Source organism: Amblyomma mixtum, chromosome 2 (genome assembly GCF_055824585.1).
Source record: "Amblyomma mixtum isolate Tamu chromosome 2, ASM5582458v1, whole genome shotgun sequence".
Taxonomy (NCBI): Eukaryota; Metazoa; Arthropoda; class Arachnida; order Ixodida; family Ixodidae; genus Amblyomma; species Amblyomma mixtum.
In genome coordinates, this window is record NC_143013.1 from 98,462,067 (window position 1) to 98,479,405 (window position 17,339).

At 44.8% G+C, this 17,339-nt stretch overlaps 1 protein-coding gene across 1 annotated transcript; it reads right to left on the bottom strand.

Annotated features, from left to right (window-relative positions):
* Nucleotides 1-1,771: 1,771 nt before the first annotated feature.
* On the bottom strand, nucleotides 1,772-15,917 carry LOC149360251 (WW domain-binding protein 2-like). Its single transcript, XM_089567814.1, has 6 exons — nucleotides 15,862-15,917; nucleotides 8,870-8,972; nucleotides 8,185-8,323; nucleotides 5,903-5,995; nucleotides 4,458-4,607; nucleotides 1,772-2,041 (listed from the first exon to the last, which is right to left on the bottom strand). The coding sequence occupies exons 1-6, from the start codon at nucleotides 15,915-15,917 to the stop codon at nucleotides 1,872-1,874; spliced, it is 711 nt and encodes a 236-aa protein (XP_089423940.1). The 3' UTR covers nucleotides 1,772-1,871.
* Between the last annotated feature and the right edge of the window lie 1,422 nt (nucleotides 15,918-17,339).

The following is a 17,339-nucleotide window of genomic DNA, read 5'->3' on the forward strand; positions in this document are numbered from 1 at the left end:
GGCAATGTCATTAGCGAATCGCAAATTACCTAGGTATTCTTCTTATCGCGCCATGTTTTTGAGAATTCTTAAGGAAATTTGTTTTGGCATTGCTTTTTGTTTACTTTTCAACGTACTAAGTGGTATTGGCTCTTTAGAGAAAACAGCTTTGTAGCTGTGCTATTTGTTTTCAAACTAAGTGTATAACTTACGTTTATGGATAAGAGATCCTGATACAGCCTGCGTGCTCTAGGACCTTCTTCTGTATGTTCACTTATGTGCCACTTATGTGACCTAGCAAACCTTCTCCATCTAGAACCGCAAACTTGGGCATTCCAGCTGCGACAAGCTTGGTGTTACAAGCAGTTGGATGTCATGAAAAAAAAAAGATGACTTAACCGTCGCAGAAATCCTCATGCTTCTCCTGGCCAGGTCACTGGGGAAGCGATCGCTAGGGGGTAAAAAAAAAAAAAAAGGAAGCTTCCTGCTTGCTTGCAGTGAAGTTCCCGCCATGACTGCTTATGAATCGCTGTTTTTTGTGAATGCCCATGAAGCGAAATCCGGAAAGTGCGAGACATACACTTGTGGTGGCAAAGAAACTAAATTTATATCGCGCAGTGTTCTTTTTCAAAGACACAACAAGACAATAGGAAAAGATTTTTAGCTAAAATGCGCTGTGAGTCAACAGAATCGACATATAAACCTGGGATTTGCATAAGCACTCTAATAGATTAAAACTTTACTTCTGCCTAACGTTAAAACACTGCGACCAGGCGCCATTAGTCCCAAGTGATGTTAGTTTTTCGGGTGCGTTGACAGCAGCCACGAAATTAGGTTCTCAATAAAATTCCTTCTCCACTAGAGAAGTAAAAATACGTGTTCGGCTTATTTTCGCGAGGCCCACTATCGGAATTTAATTGAACAGAAGGCCCTGTAACGCGTGAAAAAATATATGTTTCACGTGCTTTAACCGCTCTTTACGCCGAGCAGAAAATACTTCTAAATGAAGCAGAAATTCATGCACAAGGCGGCGGCCTTCATCTGTACAGGGAAGAGGTTTTATCACACGCTCATTGCTTTTCATGTTGCTGCATAATACCCACTATGGAACGCTCAGCAAGCATGAGGTCGGTGAGTGTGCGTTTATTCCATGCAATGCGGAAAGGCTGCTGCAAAGTACGTGGTTGGATAACGATGCTTTGGACGGTGCCGACTAGAGTAGAAGCCTGTACGAAGAACAATGCGTCGCGCATCTTGAGCGTGTGTCGGTTGCGTGACACCTCACAGGATACGTTAAGGAAGACAATGCAGGCCGCTCAGCGACACTGAAGGAGTCGGTTTGCAATGGGTAGAGGTCAGGCACGTGCAGCTTGCATGGGTTACGTAAGACGAACCATTTCCCAAGAGGTACCTGGGCACTCCAGCCATGCAAATAACAGTATTTTGTAAGACTGGAGTAGGCGACGGAGCAGTGGGAGGCATCTTGGATTGATCGGAAAGGTAACAAAGAGTAATAATGCAATTAATTGCTTAATGATAAGCAAACTGCGTGTCTGCTTGTTTTGTGGACTGCGTCGTTTCAACAGGGGTGTTTCTTAAATGTACTTCAGCCCATTTTTAGCCCAAAGGCATTGCTCTAGCCTTTCATTTTCTGGTATTTTCTTTTAGAGCGTTAGTGAGTACGAATGTGAGGTAACTTTTCTGCTGTACATTCGTAAGTTGGTTGGCAACCTTCTCTAGGGTGGCAAATAATTTTGAGCTTTTTTAAGCGTAACTTTATTTTATTTATTACTTATTATTTGAAAAATACTGCTGGCAAGTGATTTGGCTCAAGCAGGCCAATCTGAAAATCTGTAAACGCTTAGGCGACGCCTGGCATTGTTTGCTTTTTACTACTCTTGCTTGAAGCCCGCTGGCGGTGCCGATGAACCAGCAGCTGAAGAGTTAGAACCGCTGGAGCTGGATGCCACAGGCGCGGACGGCATCCCAGCCTGGCTCTGCTGCGGTGGGATGTAGACGCCCGGGTAAGGGGGAGGTGCACCGGTTGCGAACACCGTGTTGGCTGCAAGGAATTAGCCGATAGGAGGCGTTGTAAAAGCAGAGGATAAAAACGAAATGGCTAACATGAGAAATGTAATAATCAAGAAAGAAAAATTAAACGCTCAATTCCACGTCATGTGCGTTTGAATGTACTCTCTCGTAGCCAGTGTTCTCTGCAGTTGCTAGAATGGAGTTTTTTTTTTTTTTCGCGGAGACTACCACGCTGAAAAAAGAAACCATCACAGCTATGGAGAAGGCCGGGAGCCGTGGCGATGGAGAGAGCAGAAACAACCACTGAAAGAACTGCGCCCTAACATTCATGTCCATTCAAAGGGCGCATCATTATTATTACTAACGCGGTGGCGTTAGAGGGTCAGTTGTTAAGGAAATCCAGTGTCGGCGTTGTCAGCATAGGCGTAATGTGCGAAAATTCACGGGCATGGCTCCGGCATGTTACCGACGAGAGCAACCTAGGAGGCAAGTTGGCTACGTATGTCATGTGACTTTGCGATGTAATCACAACCTACCCACCGCGTAGTAAGCAAACTGCACACCGTGTCAGGTCACTGCTAAATTAGCGCTTGGTCGCTCGGGAAGAGCAACCTCGGCCGCACAAGGCGCACCGCGGGGAGCACCTGCCATCGCAGGGTAGTGGAACATCGCCTAACCGTTGTACCACTGCGCCAGGAAGGGTGAGAGGACTCTTAGGGATCTAAGAAGGTAAAATACGGAATGGCCTTCTGCATATACGGCAATTAACCTATTACGCCACTGCGTCATACCTTTAAGGCGGAGCTTAAGGGACTCCTTCAGTTTTTTTGATACGTAAGCCCCACCACCCTCCCCTAAATACTATTTCTCATTTACGCTAAGCTCTCAGAAAAAGTGGCAGCGGATTTGTCAGCCCCGGAGCAGAATTTTACACTCGCCGCATTGTTTCAAATGCAGCTGGTGGTAGCTTAGGCTCCTTGGAACGGCCGCAGTATACTTGCTTACCCGAAAGCAATTCAGACATATCCGGGGTTACGATAGTATGGATTCCCGAGGTCTGTTCTCTTCGACCAGTATATGTAGACCATATGTTGCGTGCAAAAGCACGAGTGGATTTATGAGCTAATGTGCGTGTACCATGTACTTTACTGACCGCCATATCGATGTGTTTGATCGAATCAGACCGTGTGGGGATTCGTTTTTCCTCTCAGCCCGCTGTAGGCAGCAAAACTCATCTCCGGCCCTCTGTCATGGTCTACACCTAACACACAAACTCCTCCCACCCCACCCTCTTCTCAGAGCGACAGCGGAGAACGCCGAGGAGGTCCCTGATTCGAAGGAGCTATGATACTGCATACGGACGGACGGGGGACCACGCTAGGAGCCACAGATCTCAAAGTGGCACTTTTTCAACTGCGACGCTAGCCTGCCCGCTGTCCGTGCTGCCTAGGAGGCTATTGATTTAGGGAGCCCCCAATAAACAGTTCTTCCTGCCGGATATTCCTCGATCTTGTTCTTAGCGGCCACAGTTGTAGTTCGAGCTAGCGGAGTCGTGTCGCTCCTGACCGCGATAGAGGCCTAACAACGGCGACACCGAATTCGTAAGCCAGGAAAGAATGCCCAGCCCATGGTAAGAGCCTGTAAGCAGCCCCATCGCACGCGGCTGGCGAAAGATTGGGCGGTGTTAAACAATATAGCAGTACCTACAGTAATTCGACGATCTAGGACATGTAGAGGATGCCAAGCAGTCGCAATAGACGCTGAGTGAGTCACGAAGCTCAATTAATAAAAAAATAAGAGTGGAAGGCACTGAACTCTGCCAACACGTGCTGCTGCTCGCGAATGCAGGCAAACGTATCAAGGAATCTTCATGCTGAAAGTGAAATGTCATATGTGCTCCTAAGGAAAATATCGGGATCCCATCACACACCACATTTTACCATAAGTGTAAGGCTTCTTGGAGACTACAATCAATAGAGAAGCTGATTAGCCGTACTGCTTCATGAAAGAACACCTTTGCATAATGCCTACACAAATGCTCTTGAATGCTTTAGTACTAACGTCGCCAGAATAGCGCCTTTCTAGCGGCCGACTTGAGACTACTTCTTCATGCAGCAAATTTTCGACATCGCGTGGTAGCTACACCGATCCCACCACTGCGCTTTTTCCGTGCCGACATTCCCGCAAAACCTGACGACAACCTGTGGTACCGCGGTATAGTCGGCCGGTAGGGACTGCATAACTCTTTTCTCGCCAAAACAGCATACACCTCTGCATATAGCATGCTTAGGGGCGCTAAAAAAGGGCTAAGTGCGGAGACAATCGTACGGAAATAGTGGGTAGAAAGCGACTCACTCCGTCTCCACACAGTTTGTGTCAAATAATCTCGCACCAAAAATCGGAAATAAAAGTCTGCCAGCAGGAGGGAAGGCGACGTTGGGTCTCACCAGGTGGCTGGTCCGGAAACACGGCGTACGGGAGAGGGAAGCCGTAGTTGACGCCTTGGCCAGGCATGTAGTCGCAAGGGCTGAGCGGCACGTACGGCCCCGAAGGTGGCTGGTACGAACCAGGTGCGGCCCCGCCACCCATCAGTGAAGCTGCAGACAAAAAAGAACATAGAAGGAGACCCCTTTGGAGTGAGCGATCTGACAGATTTAACGCGGAGAGGAGAGTGGCAGAATTGTAGAACAACGCATAGGTAGGAAACAGGCCTAAGGTTTTGTTTCTTATACCAATAAGTTGTTATGTGTGAAACGGGCGAAGTGAAGAGTATGTAAAATTGGTGGCTCTGGATGCTTGAAAAACTAGCGTACTTTTTATTGTTATTAGTTTCTTCGTGTATTGAAGGAGAACACAGAAAATCGTATGGTTACTCTAACCGCGAGAGTACGTCGGATTGTTGCAAAAGCCACATGTCTTGTGCAACGTACCCTACATGTGGGAGGAAGATTCGGCCATTTCGTAAAAAGAAGAAGCGGCGTAAAGCCACGCCGCTAAAGACGTCGTAAATCTCAACGGTGGACACAGTTATTAGAAAAGTAACTTAGGATTCGGCCCAACTCGTGCTGTCCAAAGCATAACTTCGAGTTTTCAGAGAGGAAGACAGTCTACGTAAGATGCCGCTCTGCACGTAATTAAGTCATGAGCCACGGCCGGGTTTGAACGGAGGTGCAGAGGCGGGAAGCAAGGGCATCATATTCAGTCCAGAAATTCAACACATGAGTTCTGGTGCCCTGACATGATGTCTTGTTTCTGTCGAAGCTCGAACGCTCACAGTCACGAATAATGTTAGGAAACTTAAACTATACCAAAGCGCAACGCACCAGTTATCATTTGAGCAGGGCTTGTCTGTGGAAAACAATGAAAAACCCAGTGAACTAGAAAGAAGACCACCTCCCCTGGAAGTTCTGTAGCGCAACGAAAAGGTCATTCAGCTGCTGTATATAGATCTTGTCTTCACATATAGGAAACATACACTATATTTTCACTGCTTGCGGTGCAAAAAATGAGCAAAAATTTCCCTTGTTTGTCTGATCCTTAGCTTGGACAAAACTCATCTTAGATTCACAAAAAAAAAAACAACAACAAAACGTTCAAAGCAGTCGTGTTAGCAATTCTCCGACCATTGCTGTTATATGTACAGCCTTTGCTGAAAATAGACAGACCAAGGGGTTCGCTTCCAATCCGCGTAGCGGGGCTCTTAAGCACGTTTGACTGTCATAAGCTTGGACTTAAGTTCGTCCCGAGTTCGTGAGATTAGGGTCCCCGAGTATGCACGAGGAGCCAAGCTGTAGGGCTCAGGAGCAGACCGCTTGGGCTGTATACTTTTGGCGAAGACTGAACATGCCCATGACATCACATTAGAAAAGAAGGCAAGCGCAACGCCACTGACCACATTTGATGGCGGCCATCATGGCCTGGCCAAACTCGATGGCACCACCCTTCAAGAACTTCAGCTTGAAAGTGCACTTGCCCGTCCAGTTGCCTGCCAAAAGAAGAAAAATATGCATTAGGGTGAAGGCCTTTAGTGGCTCATGCTCGCGGTGTCCATCCGTGCGCTGGAATCGTGCCAACTGTGGCCTCTCCTCCGCGCTAGGGCCGCTTATCTGTTTTGTCAGCCAGCGTCGGCTTCGGCGGACGCAGTTGTTGCAACGAGCTTCTTTACTCTCTCTTTGTCTCTTTTTTCTCTTTCCTCTTATCTTTAAACTCTCTTCTATCTGCATGTGGCAGCGGTGGTGGCTCGGCTTGAGCCAGTCGGCAGGCCCGTGCACTTTTCCTTTTCATCCTTCTCTCAGTACAACCAACCAACCCAACCCGCGCAGTGGCGCAACCTCCTCCGTAACTTCCTTTCCTCAAATTCATTTTTTTCATTACGGCCCCTCTTTCTGTTTCTTCTTTTACCCCCGCTTCCTCCCTTCCTCCAGAAACGAATGACGGGTGTCCGCCGAGATATGCAAGACAGTTACTGCGTAATTTCCTTTCCTCAAATACAATTTTCATTTTTTCCCTAAGGCTCCTCTTTGTCTTTCTTCTTTCACTCCCACTTACTCCCTTCCTCTATGGTGCGGTTCGGGTGTCCACCGCGACGGTTGCTAGGCAACGGCTCATGAGGCCGCATCAACAACACAACAGCGCGATTCAGGCGTCCACTGACCCAGGGAGCCAGTTATGCGCACTTCCTTCCCTTAAAATTGATCGGAGTGTAAAACGTCAACGCCAACGCCAATGAACACAATGAACGCCGAACGGGCAACGGCGACGGCAACGCCGCGAAACGGGCGCCGAAGAGCTGCGCACTAAAACAAAAAGTGACCGCAGTCGCCAGAGGCAATACAAACCGCACATGCGGGAAGCCCGCCACGCGCCGAGCGGTTCGGGAAAGCGGCGGCGGGTTGACCACAAGGCTTTCGCCAAGCACACTTTAGAATTTCCAAAGTGTCTCCGGCAATTTTTTCCAGAGCTGTTTGTCGTAGCCATCATCATTCGCCGGAAAGCGAAAAGATCACACTTGAACTACACCTGGTCAAGATTTCCTGCAAAAGGAGTCACCTATTCCTGCGGACGCACGCACGCACGCACGCGAAGATACACTATCTTAATCTCTCTCGTATTCATACGTATTTAGTTTTCTTATTGTTTAGTTTAGTTTATTGGGGTTTAACGTCCCAAAGCGACTGAGGCTATGAGAGACGCCGTAGTGAAGGGCTCCGGAAATTTCGACCAGCATATATATTTCCGTACAAACAGGAAAAGAAAGCAATAAGAGCAGAGAAGGTAGATAAGAAAGAAAATACTAAAAATAAAACCTGGTAATGTGATTAGTGGTTAGACGCATCAAGTAGTAATTAAAAACTTCCTAGGCAGACAGCATATCACAGTATTATGTTTCCACATCTTTCAAGTTTTCATCATAGATGGCAAAATTAATATACCACACTTACGCTACACTGAAATTCATAGTAACATTTCTTCTGCAGTTCACCCTGTACTGAATGCAGTGTGTTACCGAAACGTGAAAGGTAGCGCTTTTCACATCTTTCAAATAGCTAAATAAATGACATATCAGTCCAATAAAGCCACAATTGCTGAGCACTGCTGAACAGTTTGGCCAGAAATAGCGCACACGTCACTTATAAGCAAGATCCCACTGGGTGACAAAATTTGAACTCGGAACAGAAGTACACAACACGGTCTACCCAAAATGTTCTGTTGATTATACGGCGGGGTATCGTTATCTTAGACTAAAGCTTGGACATGCGACGTTAGTACTCTGTCGAAAATATTGGCCAGCTAAATACCATACATGCAAACCAGCAGTTATAGCTAAGCTATAATATGTGAATATTTATTCAGTCTATTATATTCATGGCTAACCGTAACAATGTACATCATGAAAGTCGGCTAGTCGATGGCTTTCAGTGCCTCAACATCGTATCCTAGCACGCAGAAAAGGAACATGCGAAAAGGACAGTTTTTTTTCCCTCTGAAACAGAGATAGCCCTAAAAGGTAATATTATTGGGTAGCTGGACAATCAATTTCTTTTTTTTTTGTTATCTGTGGTTTTCTCCTCCTAGTAATCATGCAATGCCTCTGCGTAGACATGACCTTCTAAGGTGTAGAACTTAAGTGGAAATGAGCAGCCGCAACCGGAGAGTGAAGAAAGGTTTCCCAACCATTCTTCTCCGCTGTGACTTTTCCCTGTATGTAGTTCGCACCAAAGAACGGCTGTTCCAGTTTGAGGTCACTGATGTTCAAGAAAGGGAAACCGAAAGACTGCAGGAACTCCTTGCCATCTTTGTTCACAAACACCACCTGCGAGAAAAAAAATGAGTAAAAAGAAGGCAATACTGAGAATTTTAGCAGTTTCGCTAAAATGAAGGCAGAATGCCCCAGCCTTTAGCAATAGACAGAGCTGCGCTTAGTGCTAGGTCATGAGGGATAAACTTTACTTCTCGATAGGCTGGCTCGGTAGTGTACGTACAGAACAATTGCATTAAAATTTGAATGCCAAATAATTATACGCTTCTTTCTTTTTTTTTCTTTCGTTTCGTTTGCACGCCGGAAATAAGTCCTTACCTAACCTTTCTTTACCTAACATCAACCTTAGGCCTAAAAAGCCTATGTCTCCTTTCTGTGGCATTCCATGGGCACAAACCGGGCTTTTACATTTCCCTGTACCCGAGAAAAAGTTATCGTGTCGCTGTGATAGTACAAAAAAAAAAAAAACGCTGTTGCTCGACATGCAATGGGGCTCCTGGCTGCCCTCTGCCCAGAAAAACTAATAATACAGAAAGCACTGGCGTTTTTCGTAATTTGCACGTGCCAGTAGAAACAGAGATGGGCAATGAAGTAGGTCACCCTGTGCGTAGTGAGGTAGATGCGCCCTTTCGTGGTTCCCTGGAACTTTTTCGCATCCGCTCCTTCAAAGGTCGCCTCCACGCCATCACAGTAAAGCAGGATTCTGGGTTTGAGAGAGGACGCATCAGTCAGCCTCATTCATAGCAGACGTAATCATGCACTGCCGTCAGTACTAAGGAATAAAGAAATACGGTAAAGAATAGTGATCCTCCGTGCCTACCCAAGTTTAAATACAAATAAACATGAAGGCCATTATGGCAACTAGTGGCAAGGCTCTATGCTTCTCGCTACGAACCTGTCGTTGCCGTTTAGAAGGCTTTCAGTGAACTAACCGAGCAATAAGGCAATAACGGCTTACGCAATATTTTTGTTAAGAAGGTATCGAAGGAGCAGGCCCGTCAGATTCGGCGACGAGAAAGGCTGGAATAGCGATGGACGCTCCCATTCTTTCAGCTTCTGAGTTGGTGGAACACTTTGATAGAAATCAAAAATTTTCACGAAATAAACTGTTGCTTTTGATTCAGACTAGTGATTAAAATGAGGCTTCCGAGGTGCCATTGCAAAATTGAAAGTTTTAGCGTTTCGAATGTTTGAATTTAACAATTTTTAAACCAGCAAATTTGTTCTCTGTTGAGCAGCATTGATTTTTGCTGTTCGTAAAGCCTACAAAAATAGCTATACCTTCAATTTATTTTCTCACACCTTTTATGTTACTTTGAAAAAGAAAAGAAGTCAGTTTCAGATACGTGCAAATACTGACTGGAACGTCTTTACCAATTAATTTCGGTCATTTCAGTTCAGGACTTGAATTTACTAAATAAGAATATTCATTGCTTTACAGCAGAAAAGTTACACACTCATTTTGTTTTCTACTGTGGCGCAATACATGGCGCTCGAAGCTACAAGTCTCCAAAGAAACAGACAATAAAGGCTCTTCTGTAGCTCACCTATTCCATCTGAGTCGTACAGCGGGTCTCCTAATTAGCCGGACACATTATACTGTAAAATTGCTTTCAATATGATGAACTGAATAAATATTATATCTTAGCCGGTTTCTCTTATCTTTCTATCTTCGCGCTGTAGCCTCGTCAGACAACTGTAGCATGTAAACCCATCTTTTTTTTTAAAGAACCGAGGCTAGCCAGGGTTTTGGAACGACAGTTTTTCAAAAGTAAATTGAATACAAATAATGCAGTTAAAGCCGAATCGAATACTAATAGAATAATGGTATCAGCTAATCGGATACGAATAATTTGTTCGTAACGGCTAAGCGATATCAGTGGCGCTGTGGCACAGCGCCTATAATTCATGGAGTTATACCTCTTAATGAATGCAACACTGATTCTAGTGGGGCCGGATACACAGCACCATGTCAGTATATTAACGCTATAGGGCTAAGGCTTCCGTTCTGCAGAAAATACGACGCCGTCGCCGTCGGCGTTGGGAACGAAAAATCTCCGCGGAAACAACTAATTGTGCCACCTAGTTAGGTCGCGTGACTTTGCGGCGTCATTAAAACGTACCCACCGGACTATAAGCAAACTGACTACCGGCACAGCCGCAGGCGCAGGAAAGTTACCTTATGCTACTGACGAGAACGCCAGATAACCAGCGCTACACTTCAGTAAGAACAGATATGTGCCAGCTATGAGCCGTTATTGCACTGAACTGCGCAAGGACATAAAAAAAAAAAACACAGCGTGATTTAGCCACTATCATACTTACTATATTCACTCGGGATGGAAAAGGACAAGTCTCCACACATAAATTGCCAAAAGACAACGCCAGCCTATTCGTGGATATCAAATAGCACTTTTTCCGGTATATGTATCTGCTGTGTCCTACATTCCGAGGTATAAAACAGTTCCTACCGCTTGACAGCGAACGTTTAAAGATCGTTAAGAGAGGGATCATTCCCTTCACTTGTCTTTTTGCCCAAGAAGAGCACAGCAGGAAATCTAGTCTTGATCTGGAGATTGAGGTGGTGTATACGCCAGGTTGCCCTTATGTTAGGTTTATGAAAGCATAATTCAACGTGTGGGAAAAAAGAACCACGTAAACAGCGATTAAGAGAGTAAGCCAGCTTATGTCTATCTTTCACACAGGGTGACGGCAGTCGCAAGCAGCTACGGCGTTCGACTAATGTTTTCAGTGCCAAGCAAGCTCTCAAAAGTGTGCGTAATGATGGGCAAAGAATTAAGATGCGAAGACTGTACAATAAACCGCAGCTGTATGCACTCGGAGTTCATTTAACAAATCTGGCTATGCTGTGGAAGGGCATACGTCGACCAGAGTGGTCTATGCTTCAAATAAAGGGCAGCAAAACATGAAGTTAAGAACATGACCTTCTCTATGTGCACAAAAAAAGTGATTGCCGATAAAACTGTATGAAAAATACCCCCTTTTTCATGTCGTTGTCCACCATCCGCAGATGACCCACACGAAACCTTATTTACAAAATTTCAACCTGTACTCCCAAACAGAACTGTTTATGGAGAATGCATGGCGCAGTTCATAACAGATGAAATTTGGAGTAGTTTACCGTACGACTTGAACCTCTTAAGAATCTCTCAACATGACCTGAAGAAATATTACCTCGTAATGAGCACGACAGCTTAAGTTCAAGGCTTGTGTTCTAGTGGTACTTCACTGCTGAAATTTTCCAATATCTACCGTTGTATTGTGCATACATATAAACCCTGTACTTGAGTCTTTAATTGTCTACTGCTCTTCTCTATTAATACTAATTATATTTCGTACCATTGTGGCCCTCAAACTAAATTATGTTTCTGAATGCGTATTCATGTACGTCTTTGGTATTCTCTTTGTTATGCTATTTTGTTTTTTTAGGCCCTCTAAAACTATTCGCAAAATTTTTCTTTGTATTCCTCGTAGATTACGTGAACTCAAGTTTAATTTATTGCTTTAAGTTGTATCTTCATAGCTGCACTCGATTTTTTTTCGTTCTTTGCCAATATTATATCTATCCTTACGTGCGTTTTTGGTGTTCTCCATTTTATCTGTGTGTTTTTGTTGCCTAAGTCTTCGTGTTTGTTTAATAATTCCTGTACTATCAGCAACAAATGAAACGCGAACAAGAAAACTAGGGTGGCAACCCAATAACACTCTTGGCGAGTAAATACAAGTAAAGTTGAATAGTACTTCTGAAAGGTCTTCGCGCCTTCGAAGTGAAAATATTTGGAGCTAGTATTGAGGTTTCCCTGGCTAAGAGCTTCGTATTTTGCTGCCCGTGGCTGAATTGTCATGTTCGCGTTTCGTTCCTTGCTGATAGTCCATTTGCAAGTTTCAGTGATTCGACCTGTTACTAACCGTTACATGGCTCAAACTGTGTCCGCGCATGGTCTGTGTTCAATTAGGAAAGAATAAAGCAAAAAAAGGAAAAAACGAAATGAAAGAAATAAACAGACAAAGCAATAAACAGAAAGGGGACTGGAAGAGAGAAAGAAAGAAAGTAAAAAATTACGAAAGAAAGAATGAAGAAAGAAGCAAAGAAAGGAAGTAAGAAAAAAAAGAAGAAATTCGTTGCTTATTATAGGTTGACAAACACAAAGGCAACACGAACGTTCTTGCGCCTAACCATTCTATTGTCTTTAACTCTGTCTTTGTCAACCTAAGCAACGCATTTCTTTTTTTTTCTTACTTTCATTCTTTGCTCTTTCTTGCATTCTTTCTTTCTTTCTCTCTTCCAGTCTTTGTTTCTTTCCAGTCTTTGTTCCTTTGTTTCTTTCTTTCATAATTTCTTACTCTCCTTCCTTCCTTCCTTCCTTCCTTCCTTCCTTCCTTCCTTCCTTCCTTCCTTCCTTCCTTCCTTCCTTCCTTCCTTCCTTCCTTCCTTCCTTCCTTCCTTCCTTCTTTCCTTCCTTCCTTCCTTCCTTCTTTCTTTCTTCCTTTCTTTTCTTTCTTTCTTTCTTTCTTTCTTTCTTTCTTTCTTTCTTCCTTTCTTCCTTTCTTTCTTTCCTTCCTTCTTTCTTTCTTTCTCTCTTCCTTTCTTTCTTTATTTCTTTCTTTCTTTCTTCCGGTCTTACGAATAAAAGCGTTGGAAGAGCTACGCGCAACTCGACCCGCAAGGAGGTGACATGGACGTACTGCCCTCTAGATTTGTCCTTACGGCGTTTGTATGAAGTTTAGTGTAGCGAGCGCCGCACTCAGAAATGTATGCGGTCATTACATTAACTCTACAAGCAGCCCGCTCATGCAAGTTTGACACCATTCACTCGCGACTCAGTGATCCTGCGGTTAATCCGAGCCCATCGCGATCTACTAATTGCTTTCTCATTCCCAAACCAAGGTGAGTATGGTGTGCTAAATCTGTTGTAAGGAACACTTGAAACGAGAGTTCTTATTGTGGGGCTGCTGACCTCGGCTCTCCTGATATCTACCTTCAATTTTATTGTAGATTTCTGTTGGTTTTTATTTTAGTGGATGCTTACGTTTTTGCTTTATGCGAGAGACACTGTTATGCATGGACAACTTCTCTGCCGATAAGCCTACGTCGGATAGACGGGACGATTCTTCAGTTGAACGACTTTTTGATCACTGGTATTCAAGCCAACAGACTACTAAATCGGAAACTTGGCGGCGCGTTGTTCGCGACGCGGGTGCAGGATTAATACGGACGACTCGATAATAATTGTATAAGGAAAAATGAAACGAGACGAAGGAACTTTCGACGCACTGGCTGTGATTCACGACAGAGAAAGCAGCTTCGTAACCGTACCTTTTAAATAAGACCTTAAGTTTTGGAAATGAGACAAACTGTACTAGTTTTACCTCACGTTTGTTTGATAAAGACGTGCGATTGTTAATTCTCTTTGCTGCGCCCGGGAGCGGGTGGAGTGGGTGAGGGAACAAACGCCGGTTAATGACATTCTATTCAAAATCAGCAGAGAGAAATGGTCCTGGGCAGGGCATGTGATGAGAAGGTAAGATAACCGCTGGCCCTTAAGGGTAATGGAGTGGACTCCAAGAGAAGGCATGCGTTACACGGGCAGGTAAAAAGTTAGGTGGGCGGACGAGATTAAGTAGTTTGCGTGGATATCTTCGCCGCATCTGGAAAAGGACAAGGTTAATTGGACAGACATGGGAGATGCCATTGCCCTGCAGTGGGCGTAGTCAGGCTAATGAAACTGATGACAACCCTCCCTCGCCAATTCCGCTTGCACAAAAACTTCTAAACGTAACCCTTTAAAAAAAAAAGCGCCTTACAAGTTCAGAGCAGAGTACAATAATTGCCTACTCCCAGCACATTCGTCAGGAAAAAAAAAATAAACGTGCGCTTACCCTTTCCCACCCCCACCTTGTCTGCACGTCGACTGAAGCGTGCCTTCCTTGCCCAGTACAGCAAGAAAAAGAAAAAGGAAAACTACCGCAAGCAGGTAGCCGATGTACTTCCGCGTGTTGCACAGCCATCTGCACGCAGACGAAGGAATGATCCTTGTAGGGTAAACTGCGACCTTAGCAGAAAGCATAGTACCGAATGTAGGTCAAGCTAACAATCTTTTATCCTACTGCTGCTGGCCGCGCTGGCATCCCTGTTTCTCCACCTGTGCCTAGCGGAAGCGAAATCTTGCCAGTACTACTGTAAATTGTTTTTGCCCACATGCCACGCTATCGTATGGGATAACCCGACCAAAGGCTGAGAAATAAAAGTTGGCTGGTATCTTACAGTGTTTCGAAGTGTGTAATGACTTTTAAATCATATAAGATTCCTTGGAAGGGATGATAAGCAAGCCTGGGGAACAACTTGCAGAACCAGCGGAAATGCCTGTTTCCGTTTAGCAGACCTTACTTGAACCACTGCGAACCGCATTGCCTAAAGGGCATCTCAATGACCATGCCCACGCAATTTAAACGAACAAGTCGTGCGAATACAACACAGCGGCAGATACGCGGAGGTACTGACAACATCCCTGATAGGGTCATCGTGCTCAAACCTTCGGGTCGCTCGCAATGACTCAGGTCAGGTATTTTGTACAACTGTAGAGAAACGTCTATGGGGCTATACATATGAATGAATGATGTGTTCATCAGCTTCGAGTTCAAATACCTGAGGTCATGACACCTTTGACTCAGCTTACATTTTTTTTTCTGTGGGCTTGCAGGTTCCGGCTTGAGAAGGAAAAAATGTTTTCAGCTGCTTCAAGACGATTGTTTTTGCGTCGGAAGCAATGGCACATACCCATGGTAGGTTTGGTTTGGTTTGGATTGTTGGGGTTTAACGCCCTAAAACGACTCAGGCTTTGAGGAACGCCGTAGTGAACGGCTCCGGAAATTTCGACCATCTGGGGTTCTTTAACGTGCACTGACATCGCACAGTACACGAGCCTCTAAAATTTCGCCTCCATACAAATTCGATCGCTGCGGTCGGGATCGAACCCGCGTGTTTCGGGTCAGCAGCCGAGCGCCATAACCATTGAGCCATGGGTTTGTGCCATGTTTGACGGCTCTGTTGAGCTCTGCCCTTCGTCTGCTTCTTCTTCTACATTTGTTTTTTATCGTTTTTGAGACCACTGCACATTATTGAGAGATGTGCTGTTATTTTCGCTTTTGTTGGGGAAATGTGGGTGGTAATAAGGTAACGGTGCTCACTTTAGCGAAGCGAAGAAATGCAGTTGTGAGGAATTTTTGTACCAGCTGGCTCCTTGAGTAACATCGTTAGGGGGCGCTATCTTGAAGATTAAAGCAGCATACAGAACAACATCACACTCCCGAGTTCGACGATGATTTCCGGTTTTCTCCTGAGTTATGAGCGGTTGGTATGGATACTGAGCACGTATTCCACGGTGCAAGAGCTAATGTGCGGCATAGACAGAAATCATGTCTTGTTTTTCTAAAGGGCCAAGCTGTAGATTGTTCAATTGAGCAGGAGCCATTGTTACACGCAGTACAATTCCCATTTAAGGGCGCTTAAATTTTAAAATCTGCGGCATGAGTTCCTCAGCCACAATAAGACACGGGGAAAGAGTACTCACAACTCGCCCGTGAAGACCAGGACTCCACCCGGTGCGTGAGCGGTGTTTAAAGACATTCCGACAACACGCCGCAGCGATCGCGAGTAGCGACCATGCATACACAGCCGTAATGAAAGGAAATGACTCTTAAGTAATAACACATCGCAGTTTGCCCTCAAAACCAAGGAATCAAAGAAGGAACGCTAAAACGCCAAAAATAGGTGTTTGCCGATCATTGCGTCATCTTTGAGCGAAAAAGTAAACTCGGAACGAGCTACTAATTTTCAGTGATCTCGGATTCGCCCTGCCGATTCCTCCTCATTGATGGCGTACATATGCTCTAGATATTAAAACATGGTCTTACAGAAATGGAGATTTGGAAGCCAAGTTCAGCTACTAGCATAATCGATGAAGGCTTCCTAGTAGCATCATATGGACGTATGTTATTAGCTTTCAACCGAAAACACAAAGAGTATATACACCCGACTGAGTGCAAATAAATGGCGTCAAAGGACGACGTCCAGAGAAAAACAAAACGTATCCTTCAAGTCGTTAAAAATAGCAGTTTCAGTCGTAAATTATTGGTAAAAAATCTCAGCTAATACTAGTGAAAACCACAAAATGTCAACATATTTGAGTATTATGTGACCTTTCCTACTCTCAATGCGATCGATCCCTTGGCACTCCTGCACGTGCAAATCATATTTATGAAAATGTCTGTCATGTAAATTAAAGCTTGCAAAAAAAGAAAAGAGAAAAAATTGCCGTGTAGTTGGTGGTACACCTAAATTACCGCGCCGCAGGAATTCATTCGTGCTTTGCCGTGTTCGTTGGTACGTATACACTGCAGGTGGGGCCACTAAACAAACCAACATGCACTCGTTTAGTTACGTGAGCAGTCAGCACCAGATGGGAACAGCGGTGAGCCATCGTGTAGTACGTCACGTCTGCTCAGAGTCCTCGCCTGACCTCGCCGTCTCGGCGAGAGAATTTTTTAAAATGGTCGTTTACTTCTCCGGTGGTTTCAGGCGTACTATGTAAGACCTACCAGGCGCGAGCACGCCAGCGTTAGGACAATGCCTGACATTTTATGCACCCGAGAAACTGACAGAGCGTAAAGCATACTTTTAATGCCACGACATTAAGTCGGGATCAGAATCGAACCCGGGTCTTTCTAGTCAGCAGCCGAGAACCATAACCACTGAGCCACCACGGCGCCTATGTGTACCTTATTATTGTGTATTTTCTGTCACGTGGTTGTTTCATACGAATACTCTTGTCCAACAATACAGCGCTAATCACTCTCCACAATGTGAACATTCTCAAGTGCCCTCACAGTAACTTCGTCTTCTGGCGACTGAGTAGCCAAGATTAATGCAATATTTCCTCATCCCCAACATAATCAGCGGCCAAACACAAGGCTATAAGTTCCAAAAGAGATTATAAAGCAACATATATCTTGAAAAGAAACATTTCGGGAAAAACGCCTGCTTGCTTGG